Source organism: Aureobasidium pullulans, assembly GCF_000721785.1.
Source record: "Aureobasidium pullulans EXF-150 unplaced genomic scaffold scaffold_12, whole genome shotgun sequence".
In the NCBI taxonomy this organism is placed as follows: domain Eukaryota; kingdom Fungi; phylum Ascomycota; class Dothideomycetes; order Dothideales; family Saccotheciaceae; genus Aureobasidium; species Aureobasidium pullulans.
The window spans coordinates 117,513-134,490 of record NW_021941032.1 but is presented as its reverse complement, the minus strand read 5'-3'; the positions used below and the strand labels follow the sequence as shown (position 1 = coordinate 134,490).

The window sequence follows — 16,978 nt, the reverse complement described above, 5'->3', positions numbered from 1 at the left end:
ATACACATACAGGGAGGATCTAGCAGAATTGCATCGATTTGTTGACTGCAAAAGTCAATGAAATACCTTCTTCTGGATGGATCCGACTTAGTGACGAGATTACCATCAAAATAAGTACTTCCGCAGGTATAAAGCAAGCCAGCCCAGACGATGTCTCAGTGCAGTGGCAAGCAAGATACCAATACGCTCCCCAGTCTCACCCTCTTTGTACTCGTTTCGAGGGCGTGGGGTTGCCTCTTGCGGCTATATTGAGCCGCCCACCTCGGCAGGAACTCATTCGAGGCTGAACTTCCGCAATCTAAGCTTCATATCCCAGCTGGGTCTTTGGATTCTTTCAACACGTGGAGTCGATTGTCCGCTCATTTTTTCTATCTACGGCGAGCTGCCGCTCTGCATAATACCAAGCTCTTTGCGGGCTAAATTCCCTACACGTGATGATACAAGCCGCCTGAGGGGTACCCCAAGCCTCGCTAAACATGGTGCCATGCACAGCGGGCAATACCACCAGCTGACTAGAAGTTGAAAAAAAGCGGATCACCAACACTGAATATCAAAAGGATTTACTCTGAGGCCGGACTTCCACAATTTGATCCCTCAAGCCTTAGATATGTGCGCAATCGCGTGCCAGCTGGTTATGGAACACTTTGACTGGTGTGAAAGAGCGTAGTCTTGGATTCATTGGATTGCCCGCGGAACAGTCAGCTACTGTATTGCGATCCTTCATGACAATCGCATCTCTTTCTGACCTCCCGATACTCAAATACCTCCTCGCCCTCGACGAAAGTTTCCTCGCGGAAGTGGGTTCGCATCATTGTTTCTCAAGACATGTCCTACAATCTAGACGTCGAGACTCTGCGTGATTCAGAGTATGGTCATTTGAATGGTAGGCATTGACTAATCAGTTCCTGACGTGTGTTAATCTTGAACAGGCAAAACTTATCTGGACCATGGCGGAACAACGGTAAGCTGCATATGACTTCTCGCACATCTGCAAGATACGCCCTGATTTCTATGAGCGCATCGATGAAGGCATCTTTGGAGAATTGCCGTTCTGACAGTACAGTAGCTATACGCTAAATCTCTGGTACAAGAGTTTGCGCAGGATCTTCTCAGTAATCTCTACGGCAACCCACATTCTGCATCGACGCCTTCATCTATAGCAGGCCACAGAGTTGACGCCGTTCGAATAAAGGCCCTCCGATTTTTTGGCGCTGATCCAGAACATTATGATCTTATTTTCGTCTCGAATGCGACCGCTGCGATCAAGCTTGTCATGGAATGCGTAAAAGACTATGTCGCTCATGAGAACAAAAATGGGAAAAATGGGTTTTGGTATGGGTATCACAAGGACGCGCACAACAGCGTGGTGGGAGTGAGGGAACACGCGACAACATCAAGATGTTTCATCAATGATGATGAAGTGGAAGATTGGATAAGACTGGGTACAACAGTTCACTCACGCGATGAAGTGGGACTGTTTGCCTATCCAGGACAATCAAACATGACTGGTCGCCGACTTTCTCCTTCTTGGTAAGTCGAATCGTTCTCAGACCATTCGATTACTGATCTATATTGAGGTCTGCACGAATCAGGGAATCTAGTCATGGAAGGACATTCACTTTGCTCGATGCCGCTGCCCTTGCAACAACCTCTCCTCTCGACTTAAGTGATCCTGCCGCTAGCCCAGACTTTGTCAGCGTCTCCTTCTACAAGATTTTCGGGTTCCCTGATGTTGGCGCTTTGATCATACGTAAAGCAGCTGGTCACCTCTTACAACGTCGCCGCTACTTTGGCGGAGGCACGATTGACATGGTCATTGCAATTGGGGGTACCAGCCATGTCAAACGTGATTCCTCACTGCACGACCAACTTGAAGACGGCACGCTTCCTTTCCTCTCCATCTTCGCTCTCGATATTGCCATTGATGTTCATGCTCGCCTTTTCACGTCCATGGCACGTATTTCAAGTCACACGGCATTCCTGGCTTCATATCTATACGACAATCTTCAGCATCTCCATCACGAAAACGGCTCATCACTTCTCCGGATCTACACAGACGATGCTTCAAGCTATGGCAAGCCTACTCTGCAGGGTGCTACTATCGCTTTCAATGTGTACACTTCTGAAGGCAAGCTCATACCTTGCCAGTTTATTGAAAAGCTCGCAGACAACGAGGGTATCTATATCCGCAGTGGATCGCTGTGTAACCCGGTGGCATCGCGACATATCTCGGCTACACACCACAGGACCTGAAGCGAGCGTTTGCTCTCGGCAACCGTTGCAGCAAGCCTCTCTCGGACGTTGATGGGAATCCGACCGGAGTGGTAAGGGTGAGCCTGGGTGCGATGAGCACACGACAAGATGTTGATATATTGGTCTCGTTTTTGGTTGCCAAGGTATCGTCGATCAAGGGTCGAGACCTGGTTCGGAGTGATGATCTTATCTTGGAGAATTTGGTCGGATACGACACAGTCAGTTTGTTGGAGGCTGCCAAACTTCCAAGCCCTACAAAACATGTGGTGGTGGAAAGAGTAACAGTGGAAAGCCCGGCAAAGCTGTCTCCAAGTGGAAAGTCCAGACGGCTAGCAAGATTGTTCAAGATCGGTCGGTTTAAGCGTTGATCACATGCAGTTTACACAACCGGATAATATCAGTATACCACATAAAACAATGATAATGGTAATAAGAAGCCCGAAAAGATGCTCTGAGCCTGACTAGCATACTAAATTCAACCTGTCTGTATACATAATGTACAGAGGATGACCCTGGCAAGACAAGCAGCGGAGCTTCAAGAGCGCCAAGGACCGACCATGGCCGAAGATGGCCGGGGAAATTCTCGAACTCGAGATGCGACAGCAGCATGTGACAATTGAACAATCTTTCACTCGACATTCCATCGTCAACATGGCGGACAAAGTAGCTGGAGTGCCTCTGGCAAAGACGGTAGAACAGACCGTCAACAATGGCGCAAAGGCAGCGCCGAAAGCAGCAGAGGGCAACCCTGCCTTTCGCATGATGGGTATGCGCTATTTCAACCATCCTCTCCAGCAAGCAGAGAAAGCAGAAAACAGAAGCAAAAGGAGCAGAATGAAGATGAACAAGCGGCTAATGAGTGATTGTCAACAGGCCTCCCCAACATCAAAGCCAAACTCCCGTCCCGCAATTGGATGATCTTCCTCTCAATCACATCCTCCTTCGCTGCAGCGGTCTACTACGACAAACGCGAAACAGCACGTCTCCAAAAACAATACTGCGATCTGGTCGCGCCCCTCTCGGAAAAGATACTCCCTACAACCACAATGCCCAGAAAAATGACCATCTACCTACAAGCACCGCCGGCAGATGGCTTGCGCAGCGCAAGAGAGCATTTCTACGAATATGTCAAGCCGGTTTTGGTGGCAGGAGCTATGGACTGGGATGTCGTTGAGGGAAGAAGAGAGGGTGATTTGAGGTTTGGAGCCGCAGAGAAGATTAGAAGATACAGAAGGAAAGCAGAGGGAGCAGCAGCACAACAAGAAGATATCGAGCCGACGAAAGAAGAAATCGTAGCAGAGCAGAGAGAAAGAGTTGGATGCGTGGATGAAGCAGGTGTCAAGGGCGATTTGATCATCGGCAGACATGCTTGGAAGGAATATCTACGCGGCCTTCACGAGGGATGGCTGGGTCCGTTGAAAGAACCCGTGCAAGTCGAGGAAGTGACAGAGGTCAAACAACACATCGACGGTGCACCTTCATTGGGCGATGCCGCCGTCAAGGCTGCCGCAGACTTGAGCATCAAAGACACACCACCCACCGCCTCCACCGGCTCTTCCAGCACAACCGACTCCTCCTCCATCGTCTTCGACTCAAACGCCGCCGACACTTCAAACACATCCCCCGAAACCCTCCCCGAACCTCCAAAAGAAGAAGAACCCCCGAAACCCAAACTCACAAAACCCGACCCTTACATCTCCACCTCCGCTTACTCTACCGCAACTCTCCCCTCCTCAACGCCTTCCCAGCTCGGTCCCGCCATCGCCATCCCCTTCCCTCATCTCCTCGGTTTCTGGAACTTCCCCATCCGCATCCACCGTTTCCTCACTCGTCGCTACGTGGCCGAGGAAATCTTCTCGCGCACCGCAGCCGCCGTCTTGTCTTCCCACCGCGCCTACCAAACCACCGATACGCAATACCTGCAACACGAAGAAAAAGAATGGCACAAAAGCGTCAGAAAGCCCAAGGTGGAAGAAGCAGAAGAGGGTGCCTTGAGCACGGAGAAACAAGAGAGATTGTGGTTGGATGATGTGGTTGTGGACGATCGTATCACTTCGAAATTGAGGGTTTTCGAACTACCTGGTGAAGGACGAGTAGTAGATATTGGTGAACACACACAAGCACAACAACCTGAATGGACTTATCAGGGAGAAAAGAAGGAGTAGATAGGGATGATGATGATGAAGCGGAAAGGCGAAAGCGAAGGCTTTTGTATTGTATAGTTTAGTTGTACAGAATGGATGGAAATAATCACTGCTCATACCAATATTATCCTCGTATCTGGGGATTTCCATCGCTAATAAAATGTGTGCAAGAGGTATTCAATTGGAGGTGCTCCTTTCTTTTCCATAGTAGTTATCCCAATGTCGGAGTTTAGTATATGCACAGTTCTGCTCGTTTTATACTCCACTTTTCGTGCTATCAGGAAGTTTTTCTATGTCTCTATGCTTGTCTGTTCTTTCTTTCGCTACGCGGAGTAGATGATGATGTATTACATCAGGCACAAAGGTTCATACAAGATCGTACCTCTTCCAATTCAATCTATATGCCATAGACGCGGTAAAATAACGTGTGCATATTCGGTATAAGAAGAAGAAGTAAGACGTACAGCTTGCGTTTACTTTCTCACTTATAGAAGCTTTTCAACCACTGAGGTAAATGGGGTAGGGGTGAGAGATATGTGATGACATAGCAGGGTCAAGGGGAGTGGAGTCTGCTGTTTTTCTTGCAATGGGGTCTGTTGATTAAGCTTTGAGGCCATAGTGTGAGATAATGAAGAGATGAGGTGGTAGGAGATTTAATTGGAGAAGAAATGTCGGGCTGGCTTTGGTATGTTGCTTGCTATGGTATTCTAGAAAGATGCAGGGATAGCTAGAGGTTAGAGGTATGTGTGTGATCAAAGTCAGATAACGAAAATTAACAAAGATTACTCTTCTGAAGCGTTCCGTCGATAATGACGCCGCCTACGTCCTGATTCCGAGCCAGAACGTACAGATCCTTCTTCGTGATCGACCGGCTGGTTCTGATAGTCTATGGCCGCTTTCAGTTCTTGCTGTATCCTGCGATCATTCTCTTCATTATTGTGCTCGCCAGGCACACGCCTCACTATGCGATAGCTCTTACGGCCTTCTGACGAACTCGGGATTTCATCCTCATCTCCATAGACTGCTTTCCCTCTGCGCACAGCGACGTGGTTATTCGTGTAATTGTGTCTGTCATTCGAGCTACGTTCGGAAGTGATGCTGCTGCGGGTTTCGGAATTTGTGCTGCTCCAAGCTCCCGAACTAGTACTGCCGTAAATTCTTAAAGTAGTGCTACTACGAGTGTCTAAGGGGTAACGCGGTGGACTTATTAGGGAGAGAAGAAGAAGTAGATAGGAATGATAAAGGGAAAGGCGAGAGCGAAGGCTTTGTATCATATATTTTAGTTGTACAAAATGGATGGAATCACTGCTTATACCAATGTTGCTTCTCCTATTTTCTTTGCTAGAGATCAGTGTAAGATGTCGCATGTGCTCTTCCCATATAGCCACAGATTTACAAAGCATCTTTGGTTGAGCTGTGCGCCGAAAACTCTCTGCTCCTGGAAGGTGCCACCAAAGTTGCCGGTTCCTCTTCCTCCTCGCTGGTCTGACCTTGAAGCTCCAACGCCGCCCTCATGTTACTCACTCTACTGCGAAACTGTTTCTCTGCTTCCGCCATTTCCCAATACATGCCCGTCCACTGATTGCTGAGATCCACTTCTTGGTGCCGAATAGGTTGCTCGTTTGTGTAATTGTATCTCTCTGAAAGATTGCGTGGGAAAACAAGGCTGCTATAAGGTCTAGAAGAAGTGGTACCGCTTTCAGCGCTGGAGGTATTGCTGCTGTAAGTTCGTGAAGTATTGCTGCTGTAGCTTCGTGAAGTATTGCTGCTGTAAGTTCTGGAGGTGGTGCTGCTGCCAGCTCTGGAAGTATTACTGTTACGAGTTCCGGAAGTAGTGCTGCTGTGAGTTCTGAAAGACATGTCGTCTAAGCCATAATGCGGATTATAGGACTGCACGTCGAAACCCCAAGACCGCTGCTGGAGCGGAAAGGGGTCCCCCTCATTGATACCCGTGTATGCTTCATTCACAGCATCTGTATTTTTCAAGTTACGAATGGTCGCAGAGAAACCATCTAAAATCATGGCGATATGGTCCTGTCGAGACCCGGTTTCAATTCGATCCTTGCGATCGTCTTCTTCGGTCCACAAGGAAGCTGAGAGCGCAAGTTGTTCGAGGTGCGAGCAGACATGACGTTGGAATAGTTCAGGTGTGACGTGGACTTCCCCGTATTGGAAGGTACATATGTCGAGATCTCCCGAGGCTATGGCCCAGTCGCAAAATGGACACTCTGATGCTCTGATACTGTCGGCGCTGTGCTTTGACGAAGTTGTCAATTGTTCGAGTTGCTCTTCGCTGAATTCAGCCGGATGGCAAAAGCGTATATGAGATTGGAAATATTCTCCCGAGAAGAAAGGCGTTTCATCGCAGATTGGACAGTTCCAGACCACAAGATGCTCAGAGAGCTGATGGCTCATCCATGCTTCACTCGAAGTGAACATGTACAGCTCACAGTCCTCTGCTAGACAGACATATGCTTTGAGGTCGCTGAACATATGACTTCGCCACGCAGCCTCCGTCGTCATAGCCTGTTTGTCCTTGCAGTATGGGCAAACGAACACTTCTCCGTCTTGGCAAAGTTCCTTGAGAGTATGCACTGTCGGTATCTGGTTCAAGGAGATCTCCGGTATAGAATGATCTCGAGATGCTTGGGACATGTGGTCGTCCTCATCTTTCTCTTGCAGTGAACCCCACCCAGTAGTATTGACGTCAGCCATAGAGATTTGATCAGAGTGGTGTATCGACGGGATCTTGTCCTGGAAATGATCAGCAGCATTCAAACGCCATACTCCAGGCGGGGCGATAGGGTAGATTTATTGTGTACCTCCATCGACACCTCATTGTCATCCCCTTGTTTCAAGACGTGCTGAGACGAAACCAAAACCCGATCGTGATGAAATGCACGATATCTCAAGTATTTGCGTCGAGCGCTGTTGGCCTGTACAAGCCGCTGCAAAAGCCAAACCGATCCTTTCAATCGCGGAAAATGATCCTGTATGTCACGGACCTCGAGTTCCTTGTGGAGGATCTGCGTATCATGTATTGCAGCTCCGGCTATCGCGTAGTCGTCACGGTACGTTACTTTCTCTACCAACGACGAAAGTTTAAACAGTGACGAAATGTCTTCTTCAACGGCCTTGAGCAGTTCAAGAACCTCAATATGCGCATCCTGCGCCAATGCAAGCACCATACTTTCTTCTCGGCATGATGATGTATAAGTTACAACTGTATCGTCCACTGGGAATATGAGTTATTCAGGACCAGAATTCGAAAGCCGGTGCAGAACTCACAGTCTGTGAGATCTTCTTTCAGGCTTCGAAGACGTTGTCTGAACGATTTTTGCAAACTTGGCGCTTCACGTATTTGATGTTCGAGCGATACTTGACCATGTTGGAAGGCGTTAGTATTGCAGCCCCACAATTGAAAGCGCATGGAAGCATCGCTGATGGGTGTAGAAAACTCTGTTGCATGTTGTTCTGGACGTGAACACAGATCCTGGACTTGGTTAAGAATCTCAAGGCTGAGACTTGCGAGACTAGGTGCTTGCGGATCCATCAGGGAGCTGAGGTGAGCGAGAAGGCAGAAGCAGGTGGGTTGACGGGTGCGTCTTATCTTGAACCATCTGCTCTCAGATCATCACGATCTCATGCATGTGGCTTGTTCAGCCGTGCTGACAACCCCGCTCGGTGGCTGCGAGGAATATTTATGGCAAAACTCCCAAGCAGCCCAGGCCTCACTTTGTTGGAGACCTACATGTGTTACGGTAGCGATGACTGGTATCGAGGTTGCTGGTATAATCTTGGCAGCTCCACCGCTTCTTGTAAGCTGGCTTGAGCATTATCGACAAGTTTTCGATTATCTGAGGTGTTGGAAGAAGTTCCGCGTCGAATATCGCCAGTGTGAGACACAAGTTCAAAATCTGGAGCTCAGCTTGAACTTCACCCTGGAGAAACTGTACTTGCCTTTCGTGGAAAGCGTCGCTGAACTGGAACGCCTGAAGCAGACACCCGACGACAATGCTTGGATTGAAGTCGAGGCAAAACTTCGTCAGCGGTTGCTTCAAGAAGCACAATCAGGATACCTGAATGGTCTGCGAGATCTAGATAGCGCGATCGAAGAGTTGCGGCAAGAACTCGCGTACGACAACGACCATTTCCAAGCAGAGCTCAGTCAGGCAAGTCAAGCAAGCTGTCCGCTACCATTGACGTCCATTAATGGATTCCAGAGCCACGGACTTTCGAACAGTCCATTGAACTTCCTCGAGAAAACACAAACACGATTGATGTATGAGAAGGAGCGCTTGAGGTTTACGCGTCGAGCAACACCCAGGACCGCGGCTCTGCAGAAGGTGGACGCACAACTTGGAAGACTGAGAAGGCTCCTGGCACAGAATGACGAGATTGCGGAGCTTCGAGCCGCCAAGACAACGCGAACGCGAAGCAAAAACGTCGAGTTTCTCACAAACTTCTGGAGGCATGCTCAAGTGGCATATACGCTTATACACGATGCATGGTGTTGTAGATGCCGATCTGATCACCAGGGAGACCTTGGCCTATTGCGACGCTCTGCCACGTTGTTTCAGCTTGATATCGACTTTCTGTTCAGTCAGAATGCAAGTCCTGCAGGTGCACACCCATGGAGCCGGCTGACCACCCGCATATTGAAGGAGGACAGCAATCTTGTCATCCCTGCTCACCTTTTGGATAGTTCTATTGCCACAGTTTCTGCGGCCACAGGTCTACCTCCCGGACTGCCAAGAATCTCGGATATGTGTTATGCCATGTCGGCCCCAAGCACATATGATCGCTGTTTAGGTATGCTCGCAGATGCGCAAGGCGTCGAAAAATACCGTGTGTTCCTTGAGGGTAATGGAGCGCAGAAATCGGCCGATGGTCGATTCATGTCCCTTGGAGCTCTGCTTAACATCGGTCCAGGGAAACCTGGTCGTAAAGAACGATATGAGATTGCGCTTGTTCTAGCCTCTTCGCACTTACAGCTACACTCGAGCTCATGGTTAGAGGCAGGGTGGAGCAACGGCAGTGTGTTCTTCTTGGTAGAAAACGAGAAGCCGTGCTTTGACCGACCATACCTGAGAAGGAACTTTGCCTCCAATTCTACCCCAATTCCATATACTGGATTTGATTTGCCATTTGCGACACTCGGTATCATTCTGTTGGAGTTATGTTTTGGCTTGACACTCGACGACAGTCCATATCGCGCGAAACACCTCTCTCCCGACGGGTCTACCAATCCGGCTCAGGATCGTGAAGCAGCATGGGAATGGGCCAAAGATGTGGTTGGCGAGAGCGGTCAGGAGTATGCACGTGCAGTTCAATGGTGCTTGGAAAAGTGGAGAGTTAGAGAGGATGATCCTGGATGGCGTGCAGAGTTTCACAGCAATGTTGTCGAGGTCCTGGAAACGGCATACAAGAAGACTTGGCCCGAGTAAATCTTCGTCATGCGGTCAATCAAGGGCTTCTTCACAAGATCTATCTACTCTTCATCTGTCATAACGCCTTCCTCGCCAACTCTCCCAAAGAACATCACAGTACGTTTGCTTATTTCCCAAATTCCAGTTGCACCTGCCTCCGTCTCTACCGCATCTCCTTCTATGCACACAAGCTCATCCACATACTTTCCATATGCAGTAACTTGCTGGCCTTCCCATTTGCCTCTGCCCAGATGGACGCCTGTGAAATAGGTCGTTGCTTTTGCCGTTGGTGATGAGGAAGAAGGTGCGATGATGAGATGCTGAGTTGTCAAAGCGTGCTGGGTAGTCACCGGCTTCAATCTATCTTCTTGATTAGCTTTGTGGTCTCATGACACAACGTCCTCTTCTCGAAGATCACAAGAAGTCACAACTCACCGCTGCTGAATCCTTTTTGAAAGAGCATCGACTCCGAGAATGGGCTCATCGTTGAACGGGTATTGTGCAAACACATCCTTAGTGAACACCTTTTCGAGCAAAGGCCAGTCTTTTGTATCCAGCGCTATGCAATACAGACTGATTGCGTTTCTGATGGCGTTATAATCGTGAGGATTTGCCATTTTTATGTCCAACTTCTTGTTTGCACCAGTCAAAATTTGTTCACAGATCTGTTTCCTATCTCTGCAAAAGCCGATATATGACAGTTTCTTCTCTTTGGGGAATGTCGAGGGAAAATTAATTAGAAGAGTAGGTGTGTGTTGACATGAAGTCGTGGATTGATATGCTTCGGCATCCCCGCCCGGCTCCGCAACTTCGCACCTTCTCCATTTGAACCTCTTTTCGGCCTTTCAACCTTCCATCTCTCTTCAATTTTCCTTCATTCCACCCCAAGCCCTTCCCCTGATCTAGTTTTCTGAACATCGATAGTGATGCTGGCGTAGATTTATCGGAGAACGAGAGGCTGATTCAGCGCGGGGGCGTCTATACCGTGCCTCTGCTTCTTCCTCTATCCTTTCGACGCCTATATGCACAATGCTGGGGCGATTGATGGCGACGCGAATATATATGGCTTGTTCAAGACAAGGCGCTAACGACGGCGAGGTATACAGAGCCGACCATGTGAGAATCAACCCGGAGATGTGCCGGAGTATCAACTTGCAACATATCCTCAAAGCTCGATGAACTACCTTCCTCGACACCTCTGGAATCGATACACACTTCATCATGGTTCGCTCATCGGAACGGATGTTCCTATCAGCTGGTAGTGCAGCCAGTGTGGGAATGTAATGCTTGACCAAAGCTTGGCCTCTGGCTCATCTGTCTTCTTCCATAGCGATTTTCACATTCTTGGTCCTGGCTATACTTTACTTCTGCATTAGCATATACCTCATCATGCTAGTCAAAGGCGTTCCTGATCTGGACGCTTGATTTGCCAGCCAACCAACACAACATCACTTGCAAAAGCAGTACCGACCAGTATTCCCAAACGACCCTACACCTTACCTCCCCATGCCTGGCACTCGTTTAGCCAAAGCACGCAGGGGATGTTTTGCTCTATCTGCCTTCGTGGTATTGCATATCGTCATGTTCCTCCGTATCCGCAACCTGATATATTGGTCGCCCACACGGCCCACGCGGGTCTACTTAACGCTCCCTAACATCGTCACCGCTGTTGAGGTTGTTTATTTATGGTGGCATACGGCGTCTTTTGCCTGTTGTGTGAATCTAGTCGTGGAGGCCAGGGTCTGTGGTGAAGATATGACTAAGCGAGTTGACATGGATCTCATGGCCGTGCCTGTGTTGATCTTGTCGTGGGCCTTCTTCTTGTTGACCCTGCCGATATACATGGTTAGATGGTTTATGATGAGATTGGTACCGGAAGGTCGGTGATGAGGTGTCAAAGCAGGTTTATGGTCTACAATATTGCGCAATAATCTTTTCTGAATTTCTCACCAAGGCTATCAATAGTATTTGACTTTCGACCCATATCTGTTTATCCTGATGAGATTTTTCTTATTGGTAGACACTAACGAAAGCACTGTGAATCTAGAAAAGACGCTTTCCGATGTTCCATGCCTCCAGTCACTCTGAGAGAGGCACCTATTGTCAAGACGACACAATAATCGATACCAAATCCCCCAAGGCCAAACACTCTGCAAAAACAAAAACAGATTCTTTAGCTATATCCAAAGGTGAATCCCTATTTCTTAATAGGACACCGTCACAAGAACGTGACACGGAACTACAAATTTTGATGGTACGCAAAAATGGCACTGAGTTCGTGGAAGATCGGAAAGTAGCGTCGAGATGAGTTACGTACAGAAGTGCGTCGATCTGAACATGTGCATGTACAGATATAGTAGTCAAGTGACAACTAGACCTGCATACATACCGCCAAACATCATATTCCACAAACCAGCCGATATCCTAAATTGACCCCATCATCCTTTCCCCCGAACAATACCTCACACCCCTATTAAAACCGCAATGCAACACAGGTGTAAAATAGATTCGGAAAATGGTCAATGGCAGGTAAAATGTCAAACCATGTCGTCAGATGATCCATACCAAGATGTTTATCCTGATGTTTGTCCGCAGGTATATCCGGGGGTATTTCCTTGCCGTGATGATCTTTAAGCCACGTGAAGTCAACCACTGACGATATACATATGACTACGGCTGATACATGATAGCCCTACGTGGAGCCGACAATATATCCTCGGGAACACGTAATCCGAGATGAAGTGTCACCAAAAGTTGTGCATAAAGTAGTGATCTGGCGGGGCGTTTCCTTCCATTTTGGTATTTTCCAGCCGCAGCTTTGAGATGATCTGACCACGGGTTGTGGTGAAGCTTCTGCTAGCCCTGGGGATGTAACGATGATCTGACAATCTTTGTCGCGGGGTATGGGGTTTAGTCTATGCTTATATACGCATGTGGAATGAGGGAAAGGTATATAATCCTGGATGCCAGCGCTGAGACAGAAGTAGAACAGACCAGAGCATTGTCCAGAAACCAACAGCCTGGCCATCTATTCTCTTCTTTCGTCGCCCCATGCATACTCTTCTTTCATCATTCAAGATGAAGTCCTTCACTGCCATCGCGGCATGTGCATTTTTCTTGTTTCAACTCAGCACTTCCAGCGCCATCCCAACCCTTCACAAACGGGTGATCTCTCCACCTCTGCCCCAAGATGACCCTTTCCACATCACTCCTTCTGGCTACGAGGCCTCAGCACCGGGAACAATTCTTCGCTCCAGAACCTTGGACGACTTTTCCTTTTCTGGCAGCATTCCTCTTCAGGTTCAAGCAGCATACCAGCTCCTGTTCAGAACAACCGACAGCACCGGTAACCCCCAAGCCGCAATCTCGACGATCATAGTGCCGGAGAATGCGAATATGAGCAGATTGCTCTCGTACCAAACCGCTGAAGATGCAGCTTGGGATGGTTGTGCACCTTCGTACACTCTTCGCCTGCACTCTGATCCAGACAATGGTGGGTCTTTGGCTGGAGAATTGCTTCTGATCATTGCTGCTTTGAACGAGGGATACGTGGTCAGTATTCCTGATTATGAGGGTCCTGAATCGGCATACAGTTCGGGCATCCAGGCAGGTCAGGCGACACTTGATTCCGTTCGTGCTGCTCTTGCGTCCGGCTCCATCACCAATGTCTCCTCTGCAGCTGAGTATCAGATGTGGGGATACTCGGGCGGTTCACTGGCATCCGAGTGGGCGGCAGAGCTCCAACCTACCTATGCTCCCGAACTACACTTCATCGGCACCGTACTCGGCGGCTTAATCCCGAATGTGCAAAACGTTCTCAACACAATCAACAAAGGTCTCTTTGCCGGTCTGGCCGCCACAGGAATCAACGGCCTCGCAAACGGATATCCAGAATTACAGACCTACCTCGATCAACACTTGATTCCCAGCACGTCAGCAGCGTTTAAGAAACCGCTTACTCAATGCCTCGGCGATGATACGAGTCAATTCGTCTTCAAGGACATCTACAAATTCTTCGACAATGGCAAAGATTTCGTCAATGCTCCCGTCGTGCAGACTGTGCTGAACGAAACTGGTATCATGGGACGACACGGTACGCCTCAAATGCCGCTGTTTATTTACAAAGCCGTTGCCGATGAGGTTTCTCCTGTAGCCGACACAGATGCACTGGTTAAGCAACTCTGCTCCCAAGGCGCTCGTATCCAGTACACCAGAGACTTGATCGGAGAGCATGTGACGGAGGCCATCACTGGCTCTGGAGATGCATTGAACTTCATCAAAGCCAGATTCAATGGTGTGCCTGCTCCTAACGGTTGCAAGACAAACACAGTTATAACCGATCTTGCCGATGTCGGAGCAGCTGCTGGATTGGGAAGTGCGTTGGCCGGTGCCTTACTCGCTTTGCTGCAAATACCCATTGGAGCTTCCAAGCTTCCTTCAGTGATTGGATCATTCTTTTTGTAGTGTAGAGTCTGAGGTATTTTGTGCAGTCATAAGACTGTAAGCGGCCAGAAATTCGGCAGTATATGGCAATCTTACTTTCGCATGTGGAGCAAGACGAGAGAGTACTTCCCCAGCATCTGGGCCCTGGTAGTCTATCAATGAAATCCGAGGATCGTCTGCAAGCCCCCTCACTTTCCAATCCAGACCTGATTGACATTGCTCTGGGACATCAGCCTTGCTGAAGCCTATAAAGTCGATTGGGAGTTTGCGAGATCCTTCGTGCCACAAAAATTTGATGTGGAACGATGTGAGATGCTTGAAGGTTCGGAAGCTGGATAGAAGGTCCCGCCAATCAGATCCTTCTTTGAGTGTGACCTGCTCAAAGGAGATTGAACGTAGGGTGTGGACGGAACCAGACAAAACTGCATGTAGAGTATCTGCATGGATGGTTGAACTGCCGATGCTGAGCTGCTTGAGTTGGAGTGGTACCGGACGAGAAGAAAGCAGGTCGTCCCAAGAAGCGCGAGGTGATATAGTGAGGTTCTCAAGCAACGGGGCGTGATACAACATCTTCTCAACCCAGTATGGAGCAGCCAATATTTCTGCCGAGCGCAGCATTGGAAAATGTCCGGTATGGCATCCTCGAAACTCTGTTGAAAAGCAAATCGTTACTTCAATCACCAACGATGAGCCTAAAGACATGCCAGTAGGGGCGTCCGGATTTTTGAAATACGAGAGTTCCCGCAGGTTTTCAGTTGATTGCCGCAGCATCTTGACATCGATTACACCATGTCCCAGACCTTGAATGATATCCCTTGCAAACAAAGCGACTGCCGTGGCGTCTTGTCCATAACCAGCAGTTCGGTAGGCTTTACGATTGTGATCCTCCGGGCAGTAGTAAAGATTTGAGGGACTGATGCGATAATCGCGGATCCTGATGATTTCCGGGCACAGTCTTCTGTCCAAGAGCATGGCTCTGAGGTTTTGTACGCCAATCTGCTCAGACAGTATGTTGCCGTCCTCATCTCCAGGCCATATGACGTCGCTCTGGAAAGGGTACACACAATTCCAAGGGTCGTTCTTCTCACAGTCATCTTGAATGACGATTGTCTTGACCAGACTCCGCAAATCGGTATCCCGAGAGAGTTTCTCCAGCCGGTCGAGGTCGGCGCCCATTAGGCTCGTTGTCCACGTAGAGAAGTATCGCTCTCGAATCTGATAACAAAAGTTGAGTGTCAGCTATAATGACACAAAGAAATGCCCTGGTTTCGATTGCACTCACGAGGGAGAACGCTTGGGAATCGGCAAGCTCACTCTCCTTGCGGAAAGACAAACTCTCGGAAGCACCCAAGTATGCCGCCGCCTCTTCGATCATAGCGACAGATACTGGGAGAGGTTCAACCTTCTCCATGGCGCCGCTGCACGTTGGATGTTGGTGAGCAGGTAGCCGTCAAGCAGAGCAAGCTCTGTGGACGATTGACCCTTCGCGGGCCGAGTGTGATTCTCAATCACTCTCTAGAGAAGAGCTCGCCACCAGAACAATAGGTGTGAAAAGCGACTTGTGTCGTCGTCGACTAGGCCGGCACACCCAGGGTCGGCAGCTCACACCTTTCAATCAATGTCCGCGGCCACAATTCAAGGCCAAGAAACCATCAAGGTGAGCATTCCAATCAATGACGGCGCCAAAACTCTCCACCTTCGTCTCCAAGCGGAAGCAAGACCGCAGCAGTCCTTCCGCGAGTGGACTGCGTCGACAGAAAAGCACCGCCAAGGACGACGAATGAAGGAATTGGGCGCAGCAGAGTCACACGTCAGAGTAGATCTTTCTTGGGATGCCAGAAAAACTCTCCGCTAGCAGTGTTCGGATAACTCTCCGCACGAAGTAAGAGCCGCCCACGACATTATTCGTGGTATTGGCGTGGATACTGGTGTCGAAAAGGAAAGCTTGGGGGGACGATTTGAAATCCCCCATCATGAGGCGCACGCTTTCGATGGTTCCAACCGTCGCCAAGCCGAACGCCTTCCTCCGCCTTGGGAGACCCTTCTTCTCTTTCCCTCCTCCACTCCACCACTTTCCGGGGAAATCTGGTGTCAAAGACGGTGGTCAAGGTTTGGCTCCACCGCTTGGGAGATCAAGATGTGGTGGTTTGGTGCTTGGCTGTCAAGACGTGATCGCCTGCCCAGTGCTTGAGTGTCTCACTCTTGTCGAGGCTTTTCGCTGTCGATCATTGACTTTCCACCCACGACATTGGGGAAAGCCTTGCTTGGTATGGAAGAGGACAGAAATAGCATTCTGGGCATTGAGTGTCGTTTGTATCATCTGCCAAGAGGTATACTTGAACAATGTATGAACGTTTGCAGATGAAAGACGGGCAGCATTAATTCGACCAGTAATTTCCGCGATGCAGGAAACATGCGCTTTCTTGGTGGATTGAGATGGCAGTTCGAGCAGCGAGATAGCAAGTGCGACAGCAGAGTAGCAACTGAATTGGTTGCCCGAGACCATCGTGCGAGGGATCAAAACACACTGACTCGAGCACGGAATGCAATCATCCCAACTGCCTGGAAAATCAATCCAATGCCGAGCATACCTCTCCTCCACAGACAAGCAGAGCCACAGACCTTGGCAACCTTTGATCCAGATGGCCCAAAGACGTACGCTAGCTTAGGAAAGCCATACCCCAAGAACCTTCATCCTCTACAGTAGAT

The 16,978-nt window shown here is 49.1% G+C and overlaps 9 protein-coding genes across 9 annotated transcripts; 6 read left to right on the top strand and 3 right to left on the bottom strand.

Annotated features, from left to right (window-relative positions):
• The first annotated feature begins 388 nt into the window (after nucleotides 1-388).
• Nucleotides 389-2,432, top strand: M438DRAFT_39242 (PLP-dependent transferase). The gene is made up of 4 exons (XM_029909091.1): nucleotides 389-883; nucleotides 930-961; nucleotides 1,067-1,530; nucleotides 1,578-2,432. The coding sequence occupies exons 1-4, from the start codon at nucleotides 826-828 to the stop codon at nucleotides 2,251-2,253; spliced, it is 1,230 nt and encodes a 409-aa protein (XP_029759183.1). The 5' UTR covers nucleotides 389-825; the 3' UTR covers nucleotides 2,254-2,432.
• A 479-nt stretch (nucleotides 2,433-2,911) lies between these two features.
• M438DRAFT_299210 (uncharacterized protein) lies at nucleotides 2,912-4,501 on the top strand. The gene is made up of 2 exons (XM_029902017.1): nucleotides 2,912-3,019; nucleotides 3,127-4,501. Exons 1-2 carry the CDS (start codon nucleotides 3,013-3,015, stop codon nucleotides 4,416-4,418), a joined length of 1,299 nt encoding a protein of 432 aa, XP_029759182.1. The 5' UTR covers nucleotides 2,912-3,012; the 3' UTR covers nucleotides 4,419-4,501.
• A 1,167-nt stretch (nucleotides 4,502-5,668) lies between these two features.
• Nucleotides 5,669-7,927, bottom strand: M438DRAFT_39197 (uncharacterized protein). The gene is made up of 2 exons (XM_029909085.1): nucleotides 7,220-7,927; nucleotides 5,669-7,151 (listed from the first exon to the last, which is right to left on the bottom strand). Exons 1-2 carry the CDS (start codon nucleotides 7,583-7,585, stop codon nucleotides 5,790-5,792), a joined length of 1,728 nt encoding a protein of 575 aa, XP_029759181.1. The 5' UTR covers nucleotides 7,586-7,927; the 3' UTR covers nucleotides 5,669-5,789.
• Nucleotides 7,928-8,139: 212 nt separating this feature from the next.
• M438DRAFT_321177 (uncharacterized protein) lies at nucleotides 8,140-8,566 on the top strand (the record flags this gene model as incomplete). Its single annotated transcript, XM_029902907.1, has 1 exon — nucleotides 8,140-8,566. A coding segment is annotated over exon 1 (402 nt), but the record flags the coding sequence as incomplete, so codon positions are not given.
• A 984-nt stretch (nucleotides 8,567-9,550) lies between these two features.
• Nucleotides 9,551-9,802, top strand: M438DRAFT_238769 (uncharacterized protein; the record flags this gene model as incomplete). Its single annotated transcript, XM_029899498.1, has 1 exon — nucleotides 9,551-9,802. A coding segment is annotated over one exon (252 nt), but the record flags the coding sequence as incomplete, so codon positions are not given.
• Nucleotides 9,803-9,888: 86 nt separating this feature from the next.
• On the bottom strand, nucleotides 9,889-10,443 carry M438DRAFT_321175 (uncharacterized protein; the record flags this gene model as incomplete). The annotated part of the gene is made up of 2 exons (XM_029902906.1): nucleotides 9,889-10,186; nucleotides 10,262-10,443. The coding sequence occupies 2 exons, from the start codon at nucleotides 10,441-10,443 to the stop codon at nucleotides 9,889-9,891; spliced, it is 480 nt and encodes a 159-aa protein (XP_029759178.1).
• A 906-nt stretch (nucleotides 10,444-11,349) lies between these two features.
• Nucleotides 11,350-11,806, top strand: M438DRAFT_39189 (uncharacterized protein). Its single transcript, XM_029909084.1, has one exon. The coding sequence runs from the start codon at nucleotides 11,408-11,410 to the stop codon at nucleotides 11,711-11,713; it is 306 nt and encodes a 101-aa protein (XP_029759177.1). The 5' UTR covers nucleotides 11,350-11,407; the 3' UTR covers nucleotides 11,714-11,806.
• A 1,098-nt stretch (nucleotides 11,807-12,904) lies between these two features.
• On the top strand, nucleotides 12,905-14,290 carry M438DRAFT_356410 (secretory lipase-like protein 1 precursor; the record flags this gene model as incomplete). The annotated part of the gene is made up of 1 exon (XM_029907098.1): nucleotides 12,905-14,290. One exon carries the CDS (start codon nucleotides 12,905-12,907, stop codon nucleotides 14,288-14,290), a length of 1,386 nt encoding a protein of 461 aa, XP_029759176.1.
• M438DRAFT_39185 (uncharacterized protein) lies at nucleotides 14,168-15,783 on the bottom strand. The gene is made up of 2 exons (XM_029909080.1): nucleotides 15,552-15,783; nucleotides 14,168-15,484 (listed from the first exon to the last, which is right to left on the bottom strand). Exons 1-2 carry the CDS (start codon nucleotides 15,678-15,680, stop codon nucleotides 14,276-14,278), a joined length of 1,338 nt encoding a protein of 445 aa, XP_029759175.1. The 5' UTR covers nucleotides 15,681-15,783; the 3' UTR covers nucleotides 14,168-14,275.
• Nucleotides 15,784-16,978: the final 1,195 nt, after the last annotated feature.

What these genes read in the sequence shown, in the direction of transcription:
- M438DRAFT_39197 (XM_029909085.1), bottom strand. Translation starts at nt 7,585, where the DNA reads ATGGTGCTTGCATTGGCGCAGGATGCGCATATTGAGGTTCTTGAACTG. An exon ending in ACAATGAGGTGTCGATGGAG is followed by an intron (nt 7,152 to 7,219) that starts GTACACAATAAA and finishes GATCATTTCCAG; the next exon opens with GACAAGATCCCGTCGATACA.
- M438DRAFT_39242 (XM_029909091.1), top strand. Translation starts at nt 826, where the DNA reads ATGTCCTACAATCTAGACGTCGAGACTCTGCGTGATTCAGAGTATGGT. An exon ending in TGGACCATGGCGGAACAACG is followed by an intron (nt 962 to 1,066) that starts GTAAGCTGCATA and finishes ACAGTACAGTAG; the next exon opens with CTATACGCTAAATCTCTGGT. An exon ending in CGCCGACTTTCTCCTTCTTG is followed by an intron (nt 1,531 to 1,577) that starts GTAAGTCGAATC and finishes ATCTATATTGAG; the next exon opens with GTCTGCACGAATCAGGGAAT.
- M438DRAFT_39185 (XM_029909080.1), bottom strand. Translation starts at nt 15,680, where the DNA reads ATGGAGAAGGTTGAACCTCTCCCAGTATCTGTCGCTATGATCGAAGAG. An exon ending in ATTCCCAAGCGTTCTCCCTC is followed by an intron (nt 15,485 to 15,551) that starts GTGAGTGCAATC and finishes TTTTGTTATCAG; the next exon opens with ATTCGAGAGCGATACTTCTC.
- M438DRAFT_39189 (XM_029909084.1), top strand. Translation starts at nt 11,408, where the DNA reads ATGTTCCTCCGTATCCGCAACCTGATATATTGGTCGCCCACACGGCCC.